Source organism: Sciurus vulgaris, assembly GCF_902686455.1.
Source record: "Sciurus vulgaris genome assembly, chromosome: 10".
Lineage (NCBI taxonomy): Eukaryota > Metazoa > Chordata > Mammalia > Rodentia > Sciuridae > Sciurus > Sciurus vulgaris.
The window spans coordinates 62,324,330-62,346,739 of NC_136470.1; the positions used below are offsets into that span (position 1 = coordinate 62,324,330).

The window sequence follows — 22,410 nt, forward strand, 5'->3', positions numbered from 1 at the left end:
GTCTCTACAGAAGTCCTTTTAATTCCTGTTTTATAAGTGACCCCTTGTACATCTGTATTGTGCCAGAGTACCCCAATTCCTTATAATTATATTTCTTCAACACAGTGTAATTTGTTAAATTTACTAAAACTGCGTTCAAATCTACCTATTTCCTGAAAGTACACTTTTGAATCTTAAAAAAAAAAAAAAATTATGTTCTCTCCTACTTTGTTGTTTGGAAAATTTTTTTGTATCTGTAGTAGTTGGAATAGGTGAGTTTATCAGTTATAATCTGGGGAAAGAGGATAACACTCAATATTACTATTTTGCATGTAAAAATCAAAAATCCCTACACCATTCAATGCCATCTAGTTCTTCCATGTATTTTACCTTCACTAAAGACAGTGATGTTTCTCTTCTAATTAAATACTTGCCTCCAGTTAATTTTCATTTGAAAACTTCCTGCATGATAAATAGAAGAGAGGAATATCAATTTCGGTCTGGCTGGAAGTCATTCCACTTCTAGTTCTCACAGGGATAATAATCTCACCTCTTTGGTCCTCTGTGATTTATGATGCAGCCCACCTGCCACTAGTCCTTCTGGTATCCTTCCCCTCTCACTTCCTTTGCCCTCCCTTTGGCCCCACTGAGCTTCTGCTCTGAGACCAGGTGCTGGTCACAGCATTAGTGATAAACCACAGAGAAGCTGCGGAAGGCCCTGATGGTGCCTGCTTGCATAATTCTCTTGACTGCCCCTTGTATGGGATTGCGAAACGCTTTGAGCACCTCAGAAGGAAGGCACTGTGTAAACATGAGGTATTTTTTATTAGTTGTTTATTTGTGTTCATTATTAACAATTAAAAAAGCGAAAGCCACAGAGCACTAGTTTGGTCATTTCTTCAAGGTTTGAGATCATGTTTTAGGGCAGTGACTTTCCATATTTCTAATATTGCATCAATGTTTTCTGTAAACAGAACTTTAGGACTTTGCACATATGATGTTTAATTGTGATGAATACTTTTATTTGTTTTTTAACTTTCTGTTTAGAATTAAAGTTGTTGCAAAATGTGATGATAACCTATTTAGAAATGGAACTCTTTGGGGACAAAAATCTCTTGCTGTATAAATTAGGCAATCTTTGACCCACATACAGAGGAAATAACACATTTTCTTAGGCAGAGATCAACAGGTATTCTGTATTGCTGGTTTTATTAAGGGCAGAAACAATTCTGAAACCAAAGACTAAATCTTTACATTGTAGTACTACTACATTCAGTTTTCCTGTGGATTAATTTTCTGGAATTCTTGTTTTCCAGCTCCTGTTTAATAGGTGTGTACACTGAGAAAACTTCCTATTAAAAAATCGAACAAACTTTCTTTGTAGACTGTTTAAATGTAGGATCATTATTTTATTTCTATATGAAGCAGAATTCTCAAGTTTATGACTTCTGGATTTAATTATTTTGGGGGAAAAACTGCAAGTTAAATATTTTTCAAATAACCTTGAAATTTTAAAATTAAGTCAAAAATGGAGACTCAAGTGAATATATAGTTTAGATTCGTTATCAAGAATCTAAATGTGGGTTAACAGCAAATCGAGACTTTTTGGATTAAGAAATTATAGTAGGGATAATTTGATAGGACTATTTTAGAGCTTTATCCTTTAAAAATTTCTTCTGTGATATGTTCAGAAGCTAGTTTTATGTCTACCAGTTTCTATAAAAAGAATATGAGGAAAGTGAAGTGGTTGTCAAATCATCACAATGCTGCATAAAATGCTTTACTTTGGGTTGAAAGAGTTACACATGGAGAGACTCATGCCTAAAATTTGCTTCAAGTGTTCAGAGCATCATAAAGAGTCCACAAGTTGACAAGACTGGCACTAAAAGAATTGAAGTTTTGTTTCTCCATTTAAGATGTGGTCTTCAAGGCAGGATAAGCATGGTGTTGCAGTACGGACCTGTTACATCCTGGAGTGTGCCTAGGGTCACTTTGGCTTGTGTGACTTAAGAAGGATTTAGTGTTACCTTCGTTTTCTTCTCTTCTCTCTCCTTCTTTTTCACAGTTTTTTGTTTTTCATGTTTCCATTTATTCTTTTATGTCATTCATTTTAAGGAAATCTGTGTTTCCACAGTGTCACAGTTGTGCTGTGTCCAAGCTGCCCCATACCTTCCCCTTGCTACTTTGTCAGTCTTACGTTTTACCAGCTCTCTCACCCCCTGAATTGGATGATCTCCCTGAGATAAGATTTTCTAATTGCTTCAGCTCTGAAGCTTTCCAAATAGCTAGAGCTATTTCAGATGACCTGGGAAATCAGCTAGTGCACATAGAGAGACTTTGACCTGAGAACATATTTCCAGGATTTGCTTTGCAAATACCTTGAGCAAATAGAACCATGATAGTACTTTGATGTTAATAAATGCCCGCTTTTTCTTTGGTTTCCTGACAAGTAATTTTTGCGAGGCTAGCTCATGAATTTGGCTGGCATTTATTTTGTACTTTGTTGGCCTTTGACCAATGTTCAACCTTATCCATTGCTTCCCTGCTTTTGTAACAGGGTGGCAGGAAGGAGGGAAGGAAGGAAGGGTGGGCCATTGTCAATACCCAATTAAATGGGTTGTTTTGAGAATGCAGTCTAGGCTCCCTCGTCTTAACTTCTACTTTATATCCTTTATTGTAATCACTAACAAGCTGTGTTTCTACATTCATAGAATATCTAGAGTTCATGTATGTTTGTGTAATTCTTGGAAATGTTTACTAGCACCTGCTTGGGGTGTGAAGGTAATTTCTATTCTATTTTCTGATTTCTGAACTTCAGGAGAAGGTAAAGCTTGATGCTGAAAGGGAAAAACTAGAGAGGCTACAGGAGCTTTACTCCGAGCAGAAGACCCAGCTGGACAATTGTCCTGAGTCCATGAGGGAACAGTTACAACAACAACTGAAGAGGGTCAGTAGCAAACAGGAATGCACCCCTTGTTTTTCTTTTTTCTTCTTTTCCCCCCAATTAAGTTCCACTTACCTCTGGCTTACTACTTCACACAGGATAAATTTACCTAAGTTCTAGTCATTATATACTTTTAAAATAGGAATATGCATGGTAACAGTAAATATTATTCCATACTAATCAGTTAAAATATTTCTTATTAGAATCCCTCTCCTAATTTATAATGCAGAAGTATTTCTGGATTTGATTTTTGGTAACTAAAGAGAACTCATTCCTGATTAGGACCAACTCCAAAACTGTAGCATTTACATCAGCTGACATCTCCCTTGCACTCTCTGCTGCATTGTAGTATTTTTCCTTGATTATTTTTGTTAGCTTGATTTTATATTCTTTCCCCAAATTATTCTATTCTGATTTGGCCTCCACCCTCTCCCATTGTTTTGCTTTTCTATTTTTTCCTGCTGCTTAGTAACATGGAACTCATTAGCATGATTACAACAAGCACTAAGATTCACGACCCAGGGCATTAGGGATGCCCTCAGCATCTTCTTATACAAGCATCCTATTTTTTTACATGATTAGTACTAGTTAAATTTTCTCAGGTTATTCTCCGATCCTGAATGCTTGCAGTGTTTAACACAACTGTGCTGTTTCTGTTCAGAAAAGGAAACTTCCTAGATGGATAATTTCACAAACATGGGCATAGGTACTTAGTATTTCACAGTTTCTTGACAACTGTGTTGTTTCCTCTGAATAGCAGCTCAAACCAACCGTGATCCTGAGGCAACTGGCAGCTGTCCTCAAGAGCCTTGCTCCTTTAAAGGAGTCATGTAATAGTTATTTGTCCTGAGTAACAATTTATGATTTCACATGAGTCAAAAAGAAGGCTAGTTTGTTGGTTTTGTTTGTCCCTTCTTGTCAATAAGCAAGTTAAAAAGTCAGTATATACACTTTTGAAAAATTTTAAGATGACTTCTAAAACAAAAATACCTGATACACTTGAGAATATAACTAGATAATGAAAAATCTCAATTAAAACTAATGTATTACAGAGGTTGAGAGTATCTTAATAGAGTATCCAATGCAGAGAAGTTAAACATCAGCATAACAATTTTAATATTTATATCTTTCAATGTTGAATCAAAGAAAGTTGTAACAATTGCATCTGTCTCTTTACTCATTTTAGTCTGTAAAGGTGAATTTGCTGTAAGGAGATAAAGCTTGCTGTCTCTTGGTGTCACAATTCTCTGGAAATTTTGTGACAAAAATGATTGGAAAAAAGACTAGTATTTATAAAAGTATTTTGGTTGGTAATTGTGTTTATCCCACTTCAGAGAAGAGGTGGGAAACCATTTGTTTACAGTTTTTCAACTCTCTCATGGCTGATGATTTTACAGTCATTGTAATTCTTCATTTAGGGTCAGCATCGTACTTACATATTTTGTTCTTCCTTTTTGCTAGTTGCCACTTTATTGTTTGTATTCTTTATAAATGTTGCTTCCAATGGAAGCTGGTAGGTTCTATTAATAACCTGGACTCAGGTTTGCATGATCTAGATTCTGAATGAGAACTCATAATTTTTTATATGTTCTAAGAATTTTGACTGCAAAAGAGGAAAGGAAATAATGCAGACAGCCTGTTCCATTGACTGAAAGCAAAGACTCCTTCCCTTTCCTCTCCAAGCAGAGTGTAAAATTCTTATCATAAAGACCCCTTTCCTTAGCAGAGATAACTGACTATGGTAGCTTCTACCACCTGATACTGAGGTCTACTAATTCTGTTTATAGGGATGATGATCAGTGTAACTCTTCACCGGCCCCTTAGCTTAATCAGTTAAACTTCACTTATTTCATAAGAAGTACATTTATATTAAGAACTTACTGTGTTATCACACCTATTTCTCTTTAGACTTTGAAACTTCAGAATACCATTTCATTACCAAGTTTTTCTAAAGGCATTTAAACTAGATGTGATGAAACTTATTTTATTGTGATTAACTTCATTCAGTGGCAAGTCACATAACTTAAAAGTACATGAACAGAAGGAAAATCATTTTCTTAAACTGCATGTTCTTTTGAATACTTAAGCTGAAAATATGGAATGATCTTATGCATGCTACATTTTGGACTTATGACTGGGTTTCATACTTCTAAATCATTGCTTTAGAGTCAAAATATGGTTTTCAGTTGATATTGACTTCATAATCTGTGGCTGGCATGCTGTCAGTATGGACTCATCAATCCTGGGATACTGGCAGTGTGGAAAAGAAAGCTGAATTTGACTGTCATTTGCTAGGAAAGGGCCCACTGTAAAGAGAAGCTGGTGGTATCTGGCTGGTGCAGTGTTCTTCTACTTTTTATATTTCTCAACCAAATTGTTGATTTTGGTCTCTTGTTTTTGTTTTTAAATTCTACCCAGTGATATCCACAACTGAGAAACCACTTCAGCCCTATCACTGGCTCTAAAATCAGTTTTTTCTTCAGTCTTAGAAAAGTCATTCAACCTCTATAGGCATAATATCTCTTCATAACAAAGAGGAGATTGAACTATTGACTTCTTCATATTTTAAAAGCATGTGAAGTATTGACTATCAAGCTGAAGATGGAGAAAGGTTAACAAAATGAGCCCCATCTACATTTGCTTCCAGAGTTGACCTTAAGCCACCATGAGGTTATTTCTACAATTACTCCTGGCCATACCACATCTATTCTCTTCTTCTTCCTCCATTAGGCAAAGAAAACATAAAGATTGTGTATATACACTTCTGCTATATAAATTCTCAAAAAAAAAAAAAAAAAAAGCAGTTGCTGGAAAAAAAAAAAAGGAATTACACAGAATTTTCCTTAGTACAGCTGTTTTATGTCCTTTCATGCTGGGACCTGAGCTTGCCAGTCAATAGAGATTTATAATGTCCTTTTCGTGACTAAAATTTAGTTAAAATTTTTATTCAGCTAGTCATGTACTTGAAGCTTCCTGTATATATTATTCTGTCTTAATTAAACTAGTCCTACCCTCAAATTCCATTCCTTAAATTCTTACTCTTATCTAAAATCTTTTAAAAGTTTTTATTCTCCCCCCAAGAAGTTTTACTTTCAAAGTCAAAGTTTATAGACACATTTTAATGGTTTGGATGACTTGATTAGATGTTTACACCATGGAATCTGGATGCTGAGCTTGGCTTAATTTCCATCTTTTCAACCTGGTGTGCTATAATTTTCATGCAATGGTTCAAATATTTACTGCAGATAAATTAGTGAGTCTGTGACCTCCATGCAAGGTTAAAATAATATATCGTTCATGTTAACCAGTTGTGGAGTAGGTGAAGGACTGGCATAGAGTATGTGTGTGTATTGTGAGCTATATGTTCACTTCTAATGAAGATATAAACCAAAAAAGCATTTAAATTTTTTGTTTCAGTACCTTTGACCACAAACTAACCTTAATTGAAAGATCTGGAAAACTTGAGTATGTATGCTTATATGAGTAAATAGATAAGCTGGTCCATTATATCAATACTGCAGATATTTTATTACAACATATAACACTTCAGTTGTATCTTATTTAGTTCCCTTCATTAATTCATTCATTTAGATGTTATAAACTTTAAATATCTGATAAACTGGAAATGTCAACCAAAACCTTGAAATCAAGACAGCAATTTTTTGGCCAAATAAAATGTAAAGAAGTTTAAGAAATGCTGAGTATGTTTTTCAAATTGTGTTTTTCCTGCCTTAAAATTAGAGAACCCACAGTCTATGTTAACATAATAGCCTTGTTGCTATAGTGTTGGCTATAATTGCATGGTAGCTAATAGCCCTTCTATGATTCATCTCTAGAATATAATTCATTGCAGAAGTTAGAAATATATTCCATTTGATTAAAAACCATAATTTGTCATTACTTAAAAAGTTGAACTAATTTACCATACGATTATTTTCCAATTCTCTTTGAGGATTTAAACATAATGAAATGCCTGATTATTTTATCTATGTAGAGCTGTGAGCCACATTGCCCAGCTGCCACTTCCTTTTGCCCATATATTATTTTAAATTTTTATTTTTAAAAAATTCATCCACACATAACACATTTATAATTCTGTCAGACTCTAAAATCAAGTGATTGTTTTTAAATTTATTTTTAAAAGTATTGGAGAATGTAAATGTGTACTGTTCCCTGCACGAATACAGATACACAAATAATATTCCTGTGTAGTATCCCATAGTATTCCTGTCAAGCATCTCATAGGTATGGAGGATTCCTATTTAAGACCATCTGATTTTCATGACTTTTGATTTTCTTTAAATGTCCTCAAGATTATTCTTGGAGTGGTAGTGCTTAACTTTTTGAGTTGACCTTGTGCCTGATGAAAGCCTTTGTTCTACTCTTAACAGTAAAAAAAAAATTATAAATGATTTTAATGGATTCATAAAAGGCTACTTTAAAAATTTTGATCTGCAAACTTTTAAAATAGACTTTATTTATTTATTTTTTTTTTAGAGCAGTTGTAGGTTCACTGCAAAATTAAGCAGAAGATAAAGAGATTTCCTGTAGGCCTCACACATGCACAGCCTCCTCCATTATCAGTATTCCTCACAAGAATGGTTCATTGGTCACAATTGCTGAACCTATAATAATATATCATTATCACCCAGAATCCATGTCCAAAAGTTTTTGATGGTTTATCTCTCTAGCAAAATTATTTGAGCAAGCATACCCTACATTATATCAAACACATAGCCTATATTATAAATATATTGTTGCAGGCATGCTCAAAGTATAAGTTGTATATTATATATATGTACTAGTCTCCTGGTATGTACATTAGAATATATTTATTAGGGCATTGAAAAAGAAAATAAAACTCCTCATGTTCCAGTGGATTATGTTGTGTGTATTTGGAGTATATGAACCCCTTTTAGAGAACTCTGGTCTGTATGTATGCAACTTTTGAGTTATTTAATCTCTATAATAAAGTCATATAAAAATTGTGAAAAAGAATTTGCTTGAGAAACTGTATCTCACCTTTGATTTGCAGATAATGTTTAGGTTATTTGTTGAATTATTTTTATACTTCAGTATCCATTTTAAAGCTGCTTAGTAGATTTAAAGCAAGAATTTCTAAAGCACAGAGCAACCTTAAAACAAAAGGTAAAGGCAATGCTGCCCTCTCCTGTGGTGTCCCCTTTAGTTCCACTGTAGAGGCATTGCTCAGGAGTTTAACTGCAAATAAGCAGATCATCATATTCTAACCCTGGTCCATGTTGTAATTGAAAGTTATCTTGCATTAAAACTTTTAATAATTGTTTCTTTGATTAAGAAGGTTGCAGCCATTCTGGCGTGTCTTGTTTTCATTCCCTTTTCTCCAAAGGATGCTGACCTGTTGGATGTTGAAAGTAAACACTTTGAAGACCTAGAATTCCAGCAGCTTGAGCATGAGAGCCGTCTGGATGAGGAAAAGGAGAACTTGACACAACAACTCCTGCGCGAAGTGGCTGAATATCAGCGGAACATAGTCACTAGAAAGGTACCTTTGCCAGGTGATGTTTAATGTGAAAAATCAAGATATACTCTTTCTATGTGACAGTAATCAATAATGAGCATTCATACAGCTATGATGTGTGTATTTTTGTATCTGAAAATCTTCGTATATTTAATCCTATCATTTTTGTCATATTATGGAGCCTGTCATATATATGGTAAATGGGGTTCTGGACATGTTACAGTCATTGTTATATGATGTTATACATGTATTCATGAATAACATCCAATTTTATCATTTATGTAAAAACCAAGACTAGAAAATCAGGAATTCAGATATCTGTTTAAAATTGCTTCCTTTTGAAAGCACAGTAACTAAATTCAGAGTAATTATATGAACACAGTCTAATTTGGAATTTTCTGTTTCTATTGCTCAATAGTTCTGCAAACTGGCAGATAGCTTATTTACCATTAGAAACAGTCCAGTCAAATACCATGCAGATTACTACCAACTCCACCCAACACTTACATGTCCAGTTCAGAATTTGGCTCTTATTCCAAAATTCAGAACTACGCCCTAGAACTCTAACCTGATAAAATTGAAGGATAAAATTGAGGGAAGGAAGAAAAAGTGACTTCTCAAACTCGCAGTTTAAGTAAGAAATGCCATTGTTATCTTTTCTCAATCAGTCATCTTCCAAAATGATGTCAAAAATTAATTGATAGTCTAAATCAAGATTTCCTGTTGACTTCTGGGTTCTTCAAATAAAATTTAGATCACTTAAGCTGTTTTAGCCTTAAGAAAAACATTGAGCTTGGTAGGTCCAAGTAAATGCCTCCTCGTCTCTGGGTAATGCTGACTACCCATCACCTACTCAAATGTGGTCACCATTATTTCAGTTGTAAAAACCTTCTCCCCATTTCCCAGTACAGACTGGCAAACCTTGGAATGTCTAATGTGCATCTTTCTATGATCATCTTCTTTCCTACAGGAAAAAATTTCTGCACTGAAAAAGCAAGCCAATCACATTGTTCAGCAGGCTCAGAGAGAACAAGATCATTTTGTGAAAGAAAAGAATAATTTAATAATGATGCTACAAAGAGTAAGTTTTTCCTGTTCAGCACTGGTTACAATATAACAGATCTTCCAACTTGGGAAAGGTTGTCTCTTTCAAAGTAAATGCCTTTGAGAAGTGAATGTCTTCAGAATTTAAGGAAGATTTTTTTGTATATTTTAATTTAATTTTCCACACTAAAAGCTGATCCTCTGCATGGTTAACATTCAGCAGAAAGTCTGTACTTTTCCTTATTTTCTTTTCTTATAAAAAAATCACATTTTCCATCAAATAGTTAGGATATATTTTAACACAAGTTTAGGGTAGATTTAAGGAAAAATGTTCTTTTCACTGCTGTCAAGTATTGTGGCTCAGCTACACTAGTGTTTTGAATTCCATTATTTGTGCGTGTATCTTCCTGAAAAATGTCACATTGGAGTTAGATTGACTTAATTGGATTGTTAGGCACTCCATGTGATTTGGTTAGAGGAGAGGCAAGATCATCCTCACCAAAGGAGCCATGTCCTTGTTTGTCCCAGCACCTAAAGTGACAAAGGGAGTCCTTTAGCTAAGGAAGTTAAAAGCAACCTGTAGCTGACTTCCTGACATGGTTACTGGTGTAATTTCATCAAATGTAAAAGTTGATGGGGCCGGTCTCAAGTTTGAGCCATGCATGTAGGCCACTACCTAGGAAAATAACATTCTGGATCATAGAAATATCAGCTGGACCTAGAATGGGGTGCAGGAGGAAGACTAAATCCAGAATCAGAATGAAGGATTAGAGGAAGAGGCTGTACTGTGACATGCACATTCCTACCTACAAGAAATGAGCATTCCCTTCTTAGCTAGGTGAGGAAAGTCCCTTAGGTCCATCTCATAGAGCTATGATTCCACTAGGGGTGTCTATGCAGCCTTTACACGTTCCTGACACCTTCCTCCTGGCTTTTCAGCATCCAGAAATCTCTAAATGGAGCGGTATTTTCCATCCCAATCCCCTGTACTGCTCTGTGGGGATAAACTGTTGCCATCAGCCTCTGTACAACCATTTTACCCTTCGTGTACAATATTCAGAGGTATAACTTAAATTAGCATCATATGTATTTATGTAGCTGTTAAAATTTTAGAAACAGCAAAGAAAATATCTCTAAGTGGTATCTTTAAAAATGGTTAAGCATGATCAGAAATATGACAGTTCCTCATTAGAGATACATAAAACTGAAATGGATTCTAAAATATGCAGACCCTAAGTATTAATATTTTTGTTTTCCTAAAATGACCTATAGTCATATTTTAATCCCAATCAAAATCTCAACAGATATGTTTGTAGCAACTGACAAGTTGGGGTTAAAATTTACAGTTGATTATCATCATTTCATGGATTTCACATTTGTAATTTTTACCTTCTTGTTAAAATGTGCTTATAACCCCAAAATCTATATTTGCAACATTTTTGCAGTCATTTACAAACATATATAGACCAGTGAAAGTTTTGAATCACCCAAAATGCACATTTGTTAAGAGCCATCAAATTATGTACTGAAAACTGTGTATTTTACTGTATGGAAAACATACCACAATAAATAATGTAACCCATAAATAGTTTCCCAAGGTTTAATACTGGATTAATTCAAGTGGATTATAGACCCAACCACAAAAGCTAACACTATAAAGTTTCCAAAATAAAATATATCTGTGGATTCTGATATGACATCACCAGAAGGTACATGATTACCTTTTACTTAGAAGGATAAAAAAATTGATTTTAGAAAATATACAGAAAACAAAGACTGAGAGGGCCTCTGAGGTTCCCCCTTCCATTTTTGGTTCAACTAGAATACCCGACGTATTTTTTCTTAAATATGCTGTCACTCTATGAACTTTATCCTGAATGGAAGGTTATAGAGCTACAAGTATTTGAAAACAATTCAGGCATCATACAGCTAGCAGAAGGTGAGATATCTACTAATAGGAGGTTCTGACTGAGGGTGAGGAGGGGAGGTGGAAATGGGAGGAGTGTGCAGTCTCTGTGCATCTGTGGTACCCAAGGTCGACTCCACACTTAACAGATTTTGTGTCCCTTCAGGAAAAGGAGAATCTTTGTAATTTGGAAAAGAAATACTCCAGCCTTTCTGGGGGAAAAGGGTTTCCTGTTAACCCCAGTACTCTAAAAGAGGTAAGCCGTGATTCTACCTGATCACTCTTAGCACCTTAGAAAGGAGGAGCCCTGCCTGGTATTGCGTGACTAGCGAGGAGTAAAAACATTACTAACCGAAGGGACTTCTGCGAGCACCCAGTGCTCTGATGGTTTTCCTACCTTTCATCATTTGTGCTGTGAGAATTCCAGAGATAATCTTTATGTCCAATTCATGTATGTGTGGTGTGTAGTTTCCTTGGAATTGACATTGTGGGGTAACTTGGAGTTTTGAAATATTTAGGATCTAGACCAAGATGAGTCTTCCCCTTCTTCTTTTACCTATCTGCAATCTCCTTTCTCACTCCTTCCCCTCTCTTTCTCCACAATCTTATATAACAAGAAAATGCCCCTAAATGTTTAATGTTGTTTGATTTCTTTCTTTTCTCTATCTCTTCCCTCATGATATGTTTTCTGCTACTTTCTCCCCTAAATTGGGATGCTCTGTTTACATTAAGCTGCATTTACCCTTTACCTATTTTTCCCTAGTCCCCAACAATGATCTTTCCTAACTATCCTCTTGTAAAGATACACTGCCTCATGGATAGAATATTTTAACTCTGATTTGGAAAATTATAATGCTGACTGAGAAAGAAATTTTCTTTTATTTATATTTACAAGCTGAGGAAAAGGCTAACTTCTACATAAAATTTTGCATAACCAAAAGATTCGCTTTTGTTTACAAGTTACTTATCAACAGAGAGCAGAGTTAGGAATTTCTAGACAGAAGATTTTTTTTTGCATGTAGGTACATGAAGTAAATCACTCATCCCAATATCAGTGTGACTCAGTTGTATTTTGGAAGCATTTTAAAAAATATTTCTACAAATATTAGTTTTGTAGTTTCTCTCCATTATTCAGGACATGGAGTTGGCAGGTTCAGTGAACAAAGGGTGGTTGTAAATGGAGTGTAGTGTCATAAGATAATGTCAAGGAGGTGGTTAGGCACAGGCCTTGAGTCATGTTGGTGAAATGCAGCTTATCTTATGTGTGATGGGAAGCCCTCAATTAAGAAGGGAGGTGACATTATGTGATATCCATTTGTTAAAGATCACTCTGGGCAGTTTAGTGAACACTGGATCATGAGGAATTGAGGAGAGGCAGGGACGTTAGCGTGAAGATGGTTGCAGTCTTGTAGCCTAGAGATGCTGGTGCTTGAACTACAGCAACAGCAGAGAGCTGGAGAAAATTAGTTGGATTAGTATATATTTTAGAGGTAGAACTGAGAGTTCTTGCTGATAGATTAGCTGTACAGATGATGTAAATACAGGAAGTGTCAGGAGTGATGCCAACTGCAGCTTGAATGATGAGGTAGATGCTGAGCACCTTTTCCTAAGAGAGGGAAGTCTGGGGAAGGAGTAGGTCTAAGAGGGAAGATTTGGAGTTTGACCAGGATATAGTGAGTCTGAAGATCCATGATATCCAAATGAATAAAGTAGGTTCAGTTCTTTATTTACCAATAAGAGAATAAAATCTTTCCTTTTCTATTAATGAATTGGTCTTTTTTTTTTTTTTTTTTTTTCCTGCAGACCATGGTGTCAAAGCCCATTTGTTTTTTGATTATTTGGACTAGCTCTTAGTACTTGCTAAGCAGCTATGTGTCCTCTTTTATCTACTAAGCAGACTTAACTCTTGTTTTAATTTTTCTACTGTCTTTTTGCATTCTCTCTCTGTTTCTCTCTCTCTCTCTCTCTCTCTCTCTCTCTCTCTCTCTCTCTCTCTCTCTCTCTTTTCCTCCTTTTGAGAAGTGATGAGTTTATAACAAAACTTCTTAAGAGTTTTTGACAAGCAGCATACATTTTTGAAGTTATGAATTGAATGATCTAGGCATTGAAACTGTCCATCAACTTAGCAAAAGAATAACTCCAAGTTGTTAATCTTCTGTCTGATTCATTATCACAGACAAAATGAAATTCAACAAATTGGCAGACTACTTCCTTTCTTCTGTTTAACCTTACAACCTGGCCCTTTCTGAAATGCAAGACTTTGATAGATCCAATTTATAAAAAGTCAACCTGGCTTTTTCCACTTCCTTGTAACTATAAGTTCTCATAAAATTTTGATTTCCTTCTTGGACATTTTGCTTCAACAGCATCACATCACAATGCTATACCTTTTCTAGAGTCATTTTTTGAAATGATTGATGGGCTAATAGAAGAAACTGAGTGTTAAATTTAACTTGCTTTTAAAAGAGTGTGATTTTATGCTTTATCATTTTTTTATATTGTTTTATTGTTATGGCAAAAATCATGAGTGGTCTGTGTAATTACTTCACATGACAGTTTACAAGTGCCTTTTCCACAAATAAAAATTCAGGAGTTCTGATGCTCAGAGAGTTTAAATCATGTATATTATTTCAGTACAAACCAAACTGAATTGAGTTTAAAAGTAACTGGAAATTATCTGTCCTAGGGATAGAGTTGTGCTAGGGAAACTGCCTTGAATTGAAACACCCTCCAGTTGCAACTCTACTTTACAGTTGTGTGTGTATGTGTCCACGTGTGTGTCTGTGCTTACCTGAATGAGAAGATCGTGTCCTTTTTATTCTCATGTGGTTGAGATGCTCAAAAGTGAAATTCCATTACAAATGAATTACTGTTTTACAAGTGTTTTCTTAGTGCAAAACCCAATAGTCCTCAGCCCACTTTTATTGACCCTCTAACTCATCAGGAAACAGAAGAGGGGAAAATCTAAGAGTGAAGATTTGTGGAAAAGGCTCTTGAATCCGGCAGTGAGTGATTGCCTTGTCAATTTTGTATCTCAGATTTTTTGATGAGTGGTTCTTTTCAATGTGTGTGTAGTGACAACCTCATTCCATCCACAGAATGAATGCCGATGCCTCTGGATATTTTGAATTTGAAGGTGTGGGATTACTTATAATATAGTCATCCTGATTTCACCAGAAAAATTCTGTTTAATGTTTGGAATGCCATTTGTCAAGATTAAGCACCATAAATCCATTTTAATTGCTGATTATTTCCTTGATGAAACATTTGATCATACCCAGATAGCTGGCTGTGCAGCTCTCAGCTAACTCCATTGTACTGGGAACATTAATACTCTCGCATGCCTCAGCTTTTGCTTTCTGTGTGTCTAACTTCTGAATTCCTCCTTTTAGGGCTATCTCAGTGTAAGTGAAATTAATGAGCCATGTGGCAATTCCACGAATCTGTCCCCTTCCACTCAGTTCCCTGCTGATGCTGATGCTGTTGTCACTGAGCCTGCCTCAGCTGTGCCGGTGAGCCAGCCACAGAGTACGGAGGTGTGTTGGCATGACATTTCATTCATTCACTGCTTTTCCTCATGTCAAAAATTAACCCATGGTTAACTGAGAATAAGCAAAATGAAGGTGTGTGTGACAGATACATGTCTGTTTGATCAGAGGGCCAGAACAATGTTAAGTTTCTAAGATATACTGATTTGGGAATTTTTCTCCACCACTTAAAATGCTAGAAACTATGGAATATGTGGTACAGATTTGGGGACTAGAAGTAACGTAAAACAAATGAGCTCAATGCCTTAGCACTCTAACCCAACTTAGTGTTCTTAGAAACAAAGTCTTTCTAAAATTGTTGGTTTGAATCACCTTTGCAGTTTGACTTTGTTTTGCAATCTGGATATTTTTTATTGTTATGCCTTTTTAAAGCATTCTTGAGAGTGACCTATAATAGTAAAGTACAATACCCTCTAAGGATTCAAGATGCTTGCTTGTCATGTAGGATTTTAAAAAGACTCTGAATTGAAAGAGACTGTCCATCATTTGTGACTTCTTGATTTACTTATAACAAAATAGAGTAATCAGATTATCGATTTCATTTCTTTGTCTTTTTCCTTTCATTTCATGTGGACACCTGTGTACCTTTTCTTTCTCGTATAAAGCAAAGATCACCTGTCTGTTCTGGATTTATGTTTCCTTCCACTCTTTCTCCTCATCCTGTCACTCAACCTCCATCAAACCCTTGGCCGGAAGTCATGGCTACATCTGTCGATACTTTTCCTTTAAATGACACACCTCCTCCTCTACCAGCTAAGAAACACAGAAGGCAACAGCAGCAGGAACCACAGGTAAATAGGGACTGGTGCTTAGAGTGTGGGAATTTTACCTTGATGACAAAGTTACTTATGTGGAATCTTCACCTTTTCCAAAAGAGAGCATTCTTATAAAAGTTTCATACTTCTTTGCTTTTTTCTTAGTTTTTTTTGTTTTTTGTTTTTTGTATGTTCTAAGGGTATTGGGATTATTATAAAGTTTTGAGACCTTATTCATCCTCAACTGGCAAATTACACATCTTCATATTTCACTTCCCATTACATATTGCAGCTTATCTGGGCCTTTCTCATTAGCTAATAGGTGTTTCCATAAAATCCACAATATGCTATATTGTGTTGCCAACACCAAATGCTTTTAGTGTGTATTATTGAAACCATAGTAGAATTCATTCCTTTGCTATATACCAAAATTTGCTAAACACTTTACAAATATCTCTTTTGACCCTTCTAACAATCCATTGAAATCATATTTATCTCTGTATTGATATTAGGGAATTGAGGCTTAACCTAGCTTAGTAGCTTGTCCAAGGTCACATCAGAAGTAGAGCATTTGGTCCACAGAAAAACAGTTTTTATTTAGCAGATTTCTAAATAAACAACTTATTCTATTGCATTCATTTTAGTACATTTACATATAAATTAATGCTTATTTTTTTAAAATCTGTTTTAAGACTCCATTCAACTATTTAACCACTAGCTCCTCAAAGTTTAGGAGTCCTGGAGTGTTATGCCACATACTTACATTTCTTGAAGGTGCCTTTACTATCAGCATTTGTTAAAGATTGTATCTTGTATCACCTTACTACCTTCAGGCTACTGTCTCTGGGACTGATATAAAAAGGAATTGCATTATAATTACATCTAAAAGTGGGATTCATTGTAGTGTGTTAATATGTGAACCCAGCATAATTTGGTAGATTTTGTTCTCCAGGACTTTCCCCATGCTCTACCTCCTCCCCCTCTTGACCCCCTTTCTCTACTCTGTTGGTCTCCCTTCTATTTTAATGGGATCCCCTTTTTTTATAAATTCCTTTTTTCTTCCCTCTCTCTCTCTGTCACACACACACACGCGCACACACACACACACACACACACACACACACATGAGAGAAAGTATGTCCAATAGAAGGGAGATCAGTAGAGCAAAAGCAAGTGGATCAGGAGACGGAGGAGGGAAGGGACAGGGAAGGTACCGAGGAATGAGATTGATCAGATTATGTTAAATGCATGTACAAATATAGCAAAATGCATCCCATTATTATGTATAATTATAATGCACCACTAAAAATATTTTTAAAAGAATTGATAAAAAATGTGGATCAAAATAGGTGATATATAGAAGGAAAGAACCAGGAGAATGAAGAACTAAATATCTTCAATTTTGATGTCATGTGTATCTCATTAATAGTTTCATTCAGGTTAAAAGACATCTCTGGTATCAAAACAATCACAGTTCTCAAAACTTGTTTTCTGTCAAGTATCTGTTAAACTGTGTTTTCATTCCTATTTGATTAAGCTGCCACTATGAAATATTGAGAAGTTTTGAATTTTGGTATTTGTGACATTTGCTAATAGCAGGAACAAGATTGAAGTGCTTTGATAAAATCTTTCTAACAAAAACTTAGAGAATTCATCAACCAAACCATGAAGTTTTATTATTGAAATGTGAAATACCTGACCACGAATTCTAGCTCTACCACTTTTCAACTCTGTGACCTTGGGCAAGTTTACTGAACCTCTCAGCATCCAGATTCTTCATTTGTAAAACAAGTATGCAGTACCTGCTTCACAGGATTGTTATAAGAGTTGAATGAGATAAGGCATGCAGAGCAGTAAACCTGGCACACAGAAATCTCTTAGTAGACATTAGCTAGTATAAACAGATAATCATAAAGTTAAAATATGTCATAATTGGCATGTATTAATTTTTATATATTTCAAAAGCCTGAATGCAGTATTAAAATGATCAAGCCTGAAGAAACTTTTAATTAAGAAATCACTTTACTATTGACATCTGGGGCAGGTGGCCAAGAAAACTTTGGTTAAATTTAAAATTGAAAGAAAGGGAGTTAAATGTAGGATTTTTAATTTGGGGGGATTACTGTAAGACCTCTTTGGCCAAGATCTTTCTAAATGCAAGAATAACCTAGAAGGGTGTCTTACATGGAAGCTTTATATGGATTTGGAGTATGTTTATGTGACTAAAATTGTCACCACTTTCACTTTCCCTGTTCACTTTCTCTTCATCCTCCTCCTCCTCCCCTTTCTTGTCCCCCTCACTTTGGGATCTGTCTATCACATAGACCCATCTGAACAAACCAGGAACTTGCTTACTTGATCTGGCCACTGACTATCCTGCCATCCATGTGGTGACCATTATAATAATTCATAACTTGTCCTGAAACCTCAAAGTAGCAAGCACTATGGAAGTGAAAGGTGGATTTGTAAAATGTGTTCTAGGTTCAGCTACAAATTCTTCCAGTGTCTAGTGTCTTATCAAATGCTAACCCAAATCTATTAGTGAACACAAGGATAAGTTCAATAATTAAAAAAAAAAAAAACTGTGTTAAATTCCAAAACTTCTTTTTAAATGCATAATTCTTCATTTTTTAGTGATCTGTTTCAGTTAGTCAAGTTTTGCTATTTTGCTTTACATTTGCATTTAAAGCACTTTAGAAGTCTGGAAGAAAGGAAAAAACAGCATAAAGAAGGCCTCTATCTGAGTGACACTTTGCCTCGAAAGAAAACCACACCTTCCATCTCCCCACATTTCAGCAGTGCTACAATGGGGAGAAGCACCGCCCCAAAGGTAGGACACGGAAGAGCCACGGGCTTCACAATCCGTGAGTCTTCTCCTTATATTCACTGATGTGCAAAGGCCTTTAAGAACAATGCTAAATAATAAACCATTAAATGTGCTTGTTCAGCAGACATCACAATTAAATCAGCTTTTCTATCCCGTTCAGAGGATATTTGAAATTGTACCTTCTGGGGTCAAAGAACATTATCCAGGATCTTCTCTTTCACCACAGTACAGGTGGTATGGGTGACCTTTACTCACAAGATGGACACTCAAGGCTACATCCCAGATTTAGTAATAAGATAGGATCTAGTCTCTGGGTTTCAGGAATAATAGCACCAAATATTTATTGGGTTATTCTAAGTTCCTGACCCTGTGATTAGCTCATTTTGTCAACTCTCTCATTTTAAAACCCAGCAATATACTATGCAATAAAGGTTCTTATTAATTATTATTCCAATTGTATGGATGGATAACTTGAAGCATTATGAAGCTAATTGACTAATCCAAGAGTCCTCATCCAGTACTGCTGGAGCCAGAATATGAACCTGTGTGTTCTGACACCTGCACCTTCCCTCTTGTGCTGCTGATATGTCCAAGGGGTCATTGAAGAAACAGAGGAAGAGAAAAATAGGAAAGGGGTCCTTAATGGGAGAAACTTTGGACCTTTCTCCTGCCCTTAAGCAGAATATCTGTTTTGATTTATTTTATAAATTAGTATTTCAAGCATATGTTATTTACATAAAGGAGTTTGCTTTCTAAAAAGAATGCTAAAACCAGTGAAGTATCAGTAGGTTTCTCCAGTTTTCAGCCTACTACATAATAGAGACAGATGGAAATTGGTACACGTAGAATGAACGTGAATCCTCCCTGTCCTTCTGCATGGTGTGCATGCATTCCTGCCCCTGCATCTGCCCTCTGCTCCTTATGCATGAAGAACTTGCAGACGTTCTCTCACATGATTGTGGACAGTGTCTTCTCCCCACTGTCTTCCCTTGTGGAATTGCTGCCATCAGAGGAAGTGCTGTGATGTTGAGACTGCCGTGGAGTTTCTTGGGAGGGATAGCAGCTAGCCTGTATACAAGAACCTACCCTCTCTGCCCTCCACGCTTAGACAGGAGCTACGGAAACAGGGATGTGGACATTTCCTGAAGACCCATTTGCTGTGCATTTTGGCTGAAGTGTTCCCTGCTGGTTCCCACAGGCTCACCTACCCCTGGGACAGAGCAACAGCTGTGGCAGTGTGCTCCCTCACTCGCTGGCAACCATGACCAAAGACTCAGAATCTCGGAGGATGCTCAGAGGTAAGTGTCTTTTAAATCAAATGCCAGAGTCTTTTGTTAAGCATTAGAATTCCTCAGGGAGAGAGAGAGTGTGGATAGTGTTAGTAATGATCAGAGAGGGGAGCAGCTAAAGTCCTAAATTTTACTCTTATTGTTTCACTTTGGGGGAAGGATATGTGTATATCCTCGTTGTATCAAGGTAACCTTTCCCATTTATACATAAAACTGGTACATTTTAAACATATCCATGGTATTTTACATATTCAATAGAACTCTCCAACCAGGAAGACCCCTAAGGAATTACTAACCACTAACCTCATTTGATTGGTAGAAAGAAAAAAGAAACCACTGAGATCCAGGCAGATGACCAGGGCACTTAACCAAGATCACTCTCCTGGTTTGTGACTGAGTCACTGTGCTGAATGAGCCTTGTGCTGAAGTCATTGAGTTGACACATACACAGAGCACTGGTGGCCCACAACAGAATTTCACTGGACCTTTTAATGTAGACTTGAGCTCTTATACTGTGTAGTTATTCTGTTTTAGATGGACTTTGATTCTTCCTGCATTTTCTTTATAATACTATAGTGTGTTTATGATAGTTTTAAAATAGTCTTCATGAAGCTGGAAGAAATTAATGTAGTCCCAGAAGTGAGCCTCTCATTGAGATAGATTTATTGTGTTAACACAGTAGTTCACATCAGTAACTTGTACTGGTCCTAACTCTTGAGCAGAAGAGTTCTAGGTACCAAGAATGCAAACAGATGACGATCTTTGCCTTAAAATGCTTATAGTCTAGTGAGGGACAAGACACAGAACAGATGACTTTGGCAATATGCAGTAAATGCATATTGTTTTAGCTGTTGATGGGCCTTGATTTTTATTTATTTATTTATATGTGGTGCTGAGGATGGAACGCAGTGCCTCACATATGCTAGGCAAGCACTCACTGAACTACAACTGCAGCTCCTGAAATTCCATTCTGACCTCTTGGCCCCTCTGCTTGTGGTGCTGGGAAATAATCACTGGTTTCCCACCAGTAGAGAAAAAAAATACATGCATGTGTGAGTGTGTGAGTGTGTGTGTATGTGACATATAAAATCATGTGTGTAAATAAGTTTATAAATACATGTGTGTATATGTATGTATGTTTATATGATATATTTTATATACGTATATATATTTGAACAAGGATTTCAAATTATTACTAGTACTTTCACACTAGAAGTGATTTAAGAGTTAATGCAGACCATAGATTCATGAATGGTTGATACGTATAAGACATATTTACACTAGTGATATTTAAATAGAATATGCTTGATTGACCTTCTATATTTTTACAAAATACTTCATAAACTAAAATATCTATTAACAGGTATTAATAATAAACATAAATGAGTCTATTTCAGCTCTTATGTATCATTGTTAACCTGTGGGTCAAGTCTATTATCTGTTGAAGCATTTTTCTGTACTATTAATAAACTTCTTTTTAAATGTATTTTTCCCACTGGCTAAAAATGTCAAAGCTTGGTTTGGCCATGACGCCAACCAAAACCATTCACATGTTCATGTGCTTTATGTAGTAGAGTGATTTAGGGAAAGATTGAACACTAAAGACAAAGGGTGAGGTAAAGTCAAATGATTAAATTCTATGTTGACAGCACTTTTTTAAATAGGAAGAAAAACTAGATCTTTGTACTAAATGGATAGATGTGCAAACATTAAGAACTATTAACATCATGTCAGGAGATCCTTGTGAGAATACAATGAAATTGAAGGAATTCCTAATCATTGTTTTTCTAATCTCTAATCTCCCCTCTAAAAATGGGACTCTTCCTGAGAGTTTCACATAGGAAAACTGAGCCAGTTCTCTCTGTCACATAATGAATGTGTGATCTGCAAAATCTGTTGTGTTTGATTTATCTTTTGTGAGCTTCTCTTTCATTGATATGTCTTCTGTGCACCCAAGAAGATAGTAGCATCAGTCTTTGCTGCAGGTCCAAGATGGGGTTCTGCTGAAAGAGTATGTGCAAGAATAGGGTGGCTTCTGAGGAAATAGAAAACCATCATACATGTGTCAATCCAGGAGACACGTCCTGTGAGGCTAGGGTCAGGTTCTCCCACCTGGAGCAGAATCAGTCAGGTATGGTAGTTCTTACAGCCACTGCAGATGGTAAAAGTAGCAGAGGCCACAAAGACCAGGAGGAATTAATCATGTATTCATTTATTTCACTGGCATTCATTCATTTTGTTAAAATAACAAATGCAATTCAAACACCAGGGTTTTGATAAACAATTGTACTTAGCACCTTTTGGTTAACTGAAATTTAGTAGACCTTATCATTTGTGTTTTACTTACACAATTAACTTAAGTGCACCATTTTTTTTTTTTTTTTTTGCTGCTATTCATAATGGATGCATCAAGGACGATGGTGTAAGTATAAGCCTTCCCACATCAGTATCATTTTCAAGGCACTGACAGTGGTACTTACATAAAGATCTTGGAAAAAATGTTAAAAGCTGAGAGCAGAAACCCAACTCCTGAGGTTGTATTGGTCTTTTGCTTTTGCACAACTTGTCAATTGTTCCTTTGTAAGCTTCAGAATGAATGAAATCTTTGTTCTTCTGTT

At 35.9% G+C, this 22,410-nt stretch overlaps 1 protein-coding gene across 16 annotated transcripts in view; it reads left to right on the forward strand.

Annotated features, from left to right (window-relative positions):
- PHLDB2 (pleckstrin homology like domain family B member 2) overlaps positions 1–22,410 on the forward strand; it is a 196,487-nt gene that overhangs the window by 155,116 nt on the left and 18,961 nt on the right. For 6 of the 16 annotated variants that reach the window (XM_079101412.1, XM_079101420.1, XM_079101424.1 and 3 more), the window contains 8 exons: positions 2,798–2,926; positions 8,292–8,447; positions 9,394–9,504; positions 11,540–11,629; positions 14,766–14,909; positions 15,527–15,712; positions 18,366–18,506; positions 19,702–19,801. In XM_079101412.1, coding sequence (XP_078957538.1) covers positions 2,798–2,926; positions 8,292–8,447; positions 9,394–9,504; positions 11,540–11,629; positions 14,766–14,909; positions 15,527–15,712; positions 18,366–18,506; positions 19,702–19,801 — 1,057 coding nt within the window. The remainder of the gene's footprint in view (positions 1–2,797; positions 2,927–8,291; positions 8,448–9,393; positions 9,505–11,539; positions 11,630–14,765; positions 14,910–15,526; positions 15,713–18,365; positions 18,507–19,701; positions 19,802–22,410) is intronic. The other 10 variants (XM_079101413.1, XM_079101414.1, XM_079101418.1 and 7 more) reach the window with 8 other exon arrangements.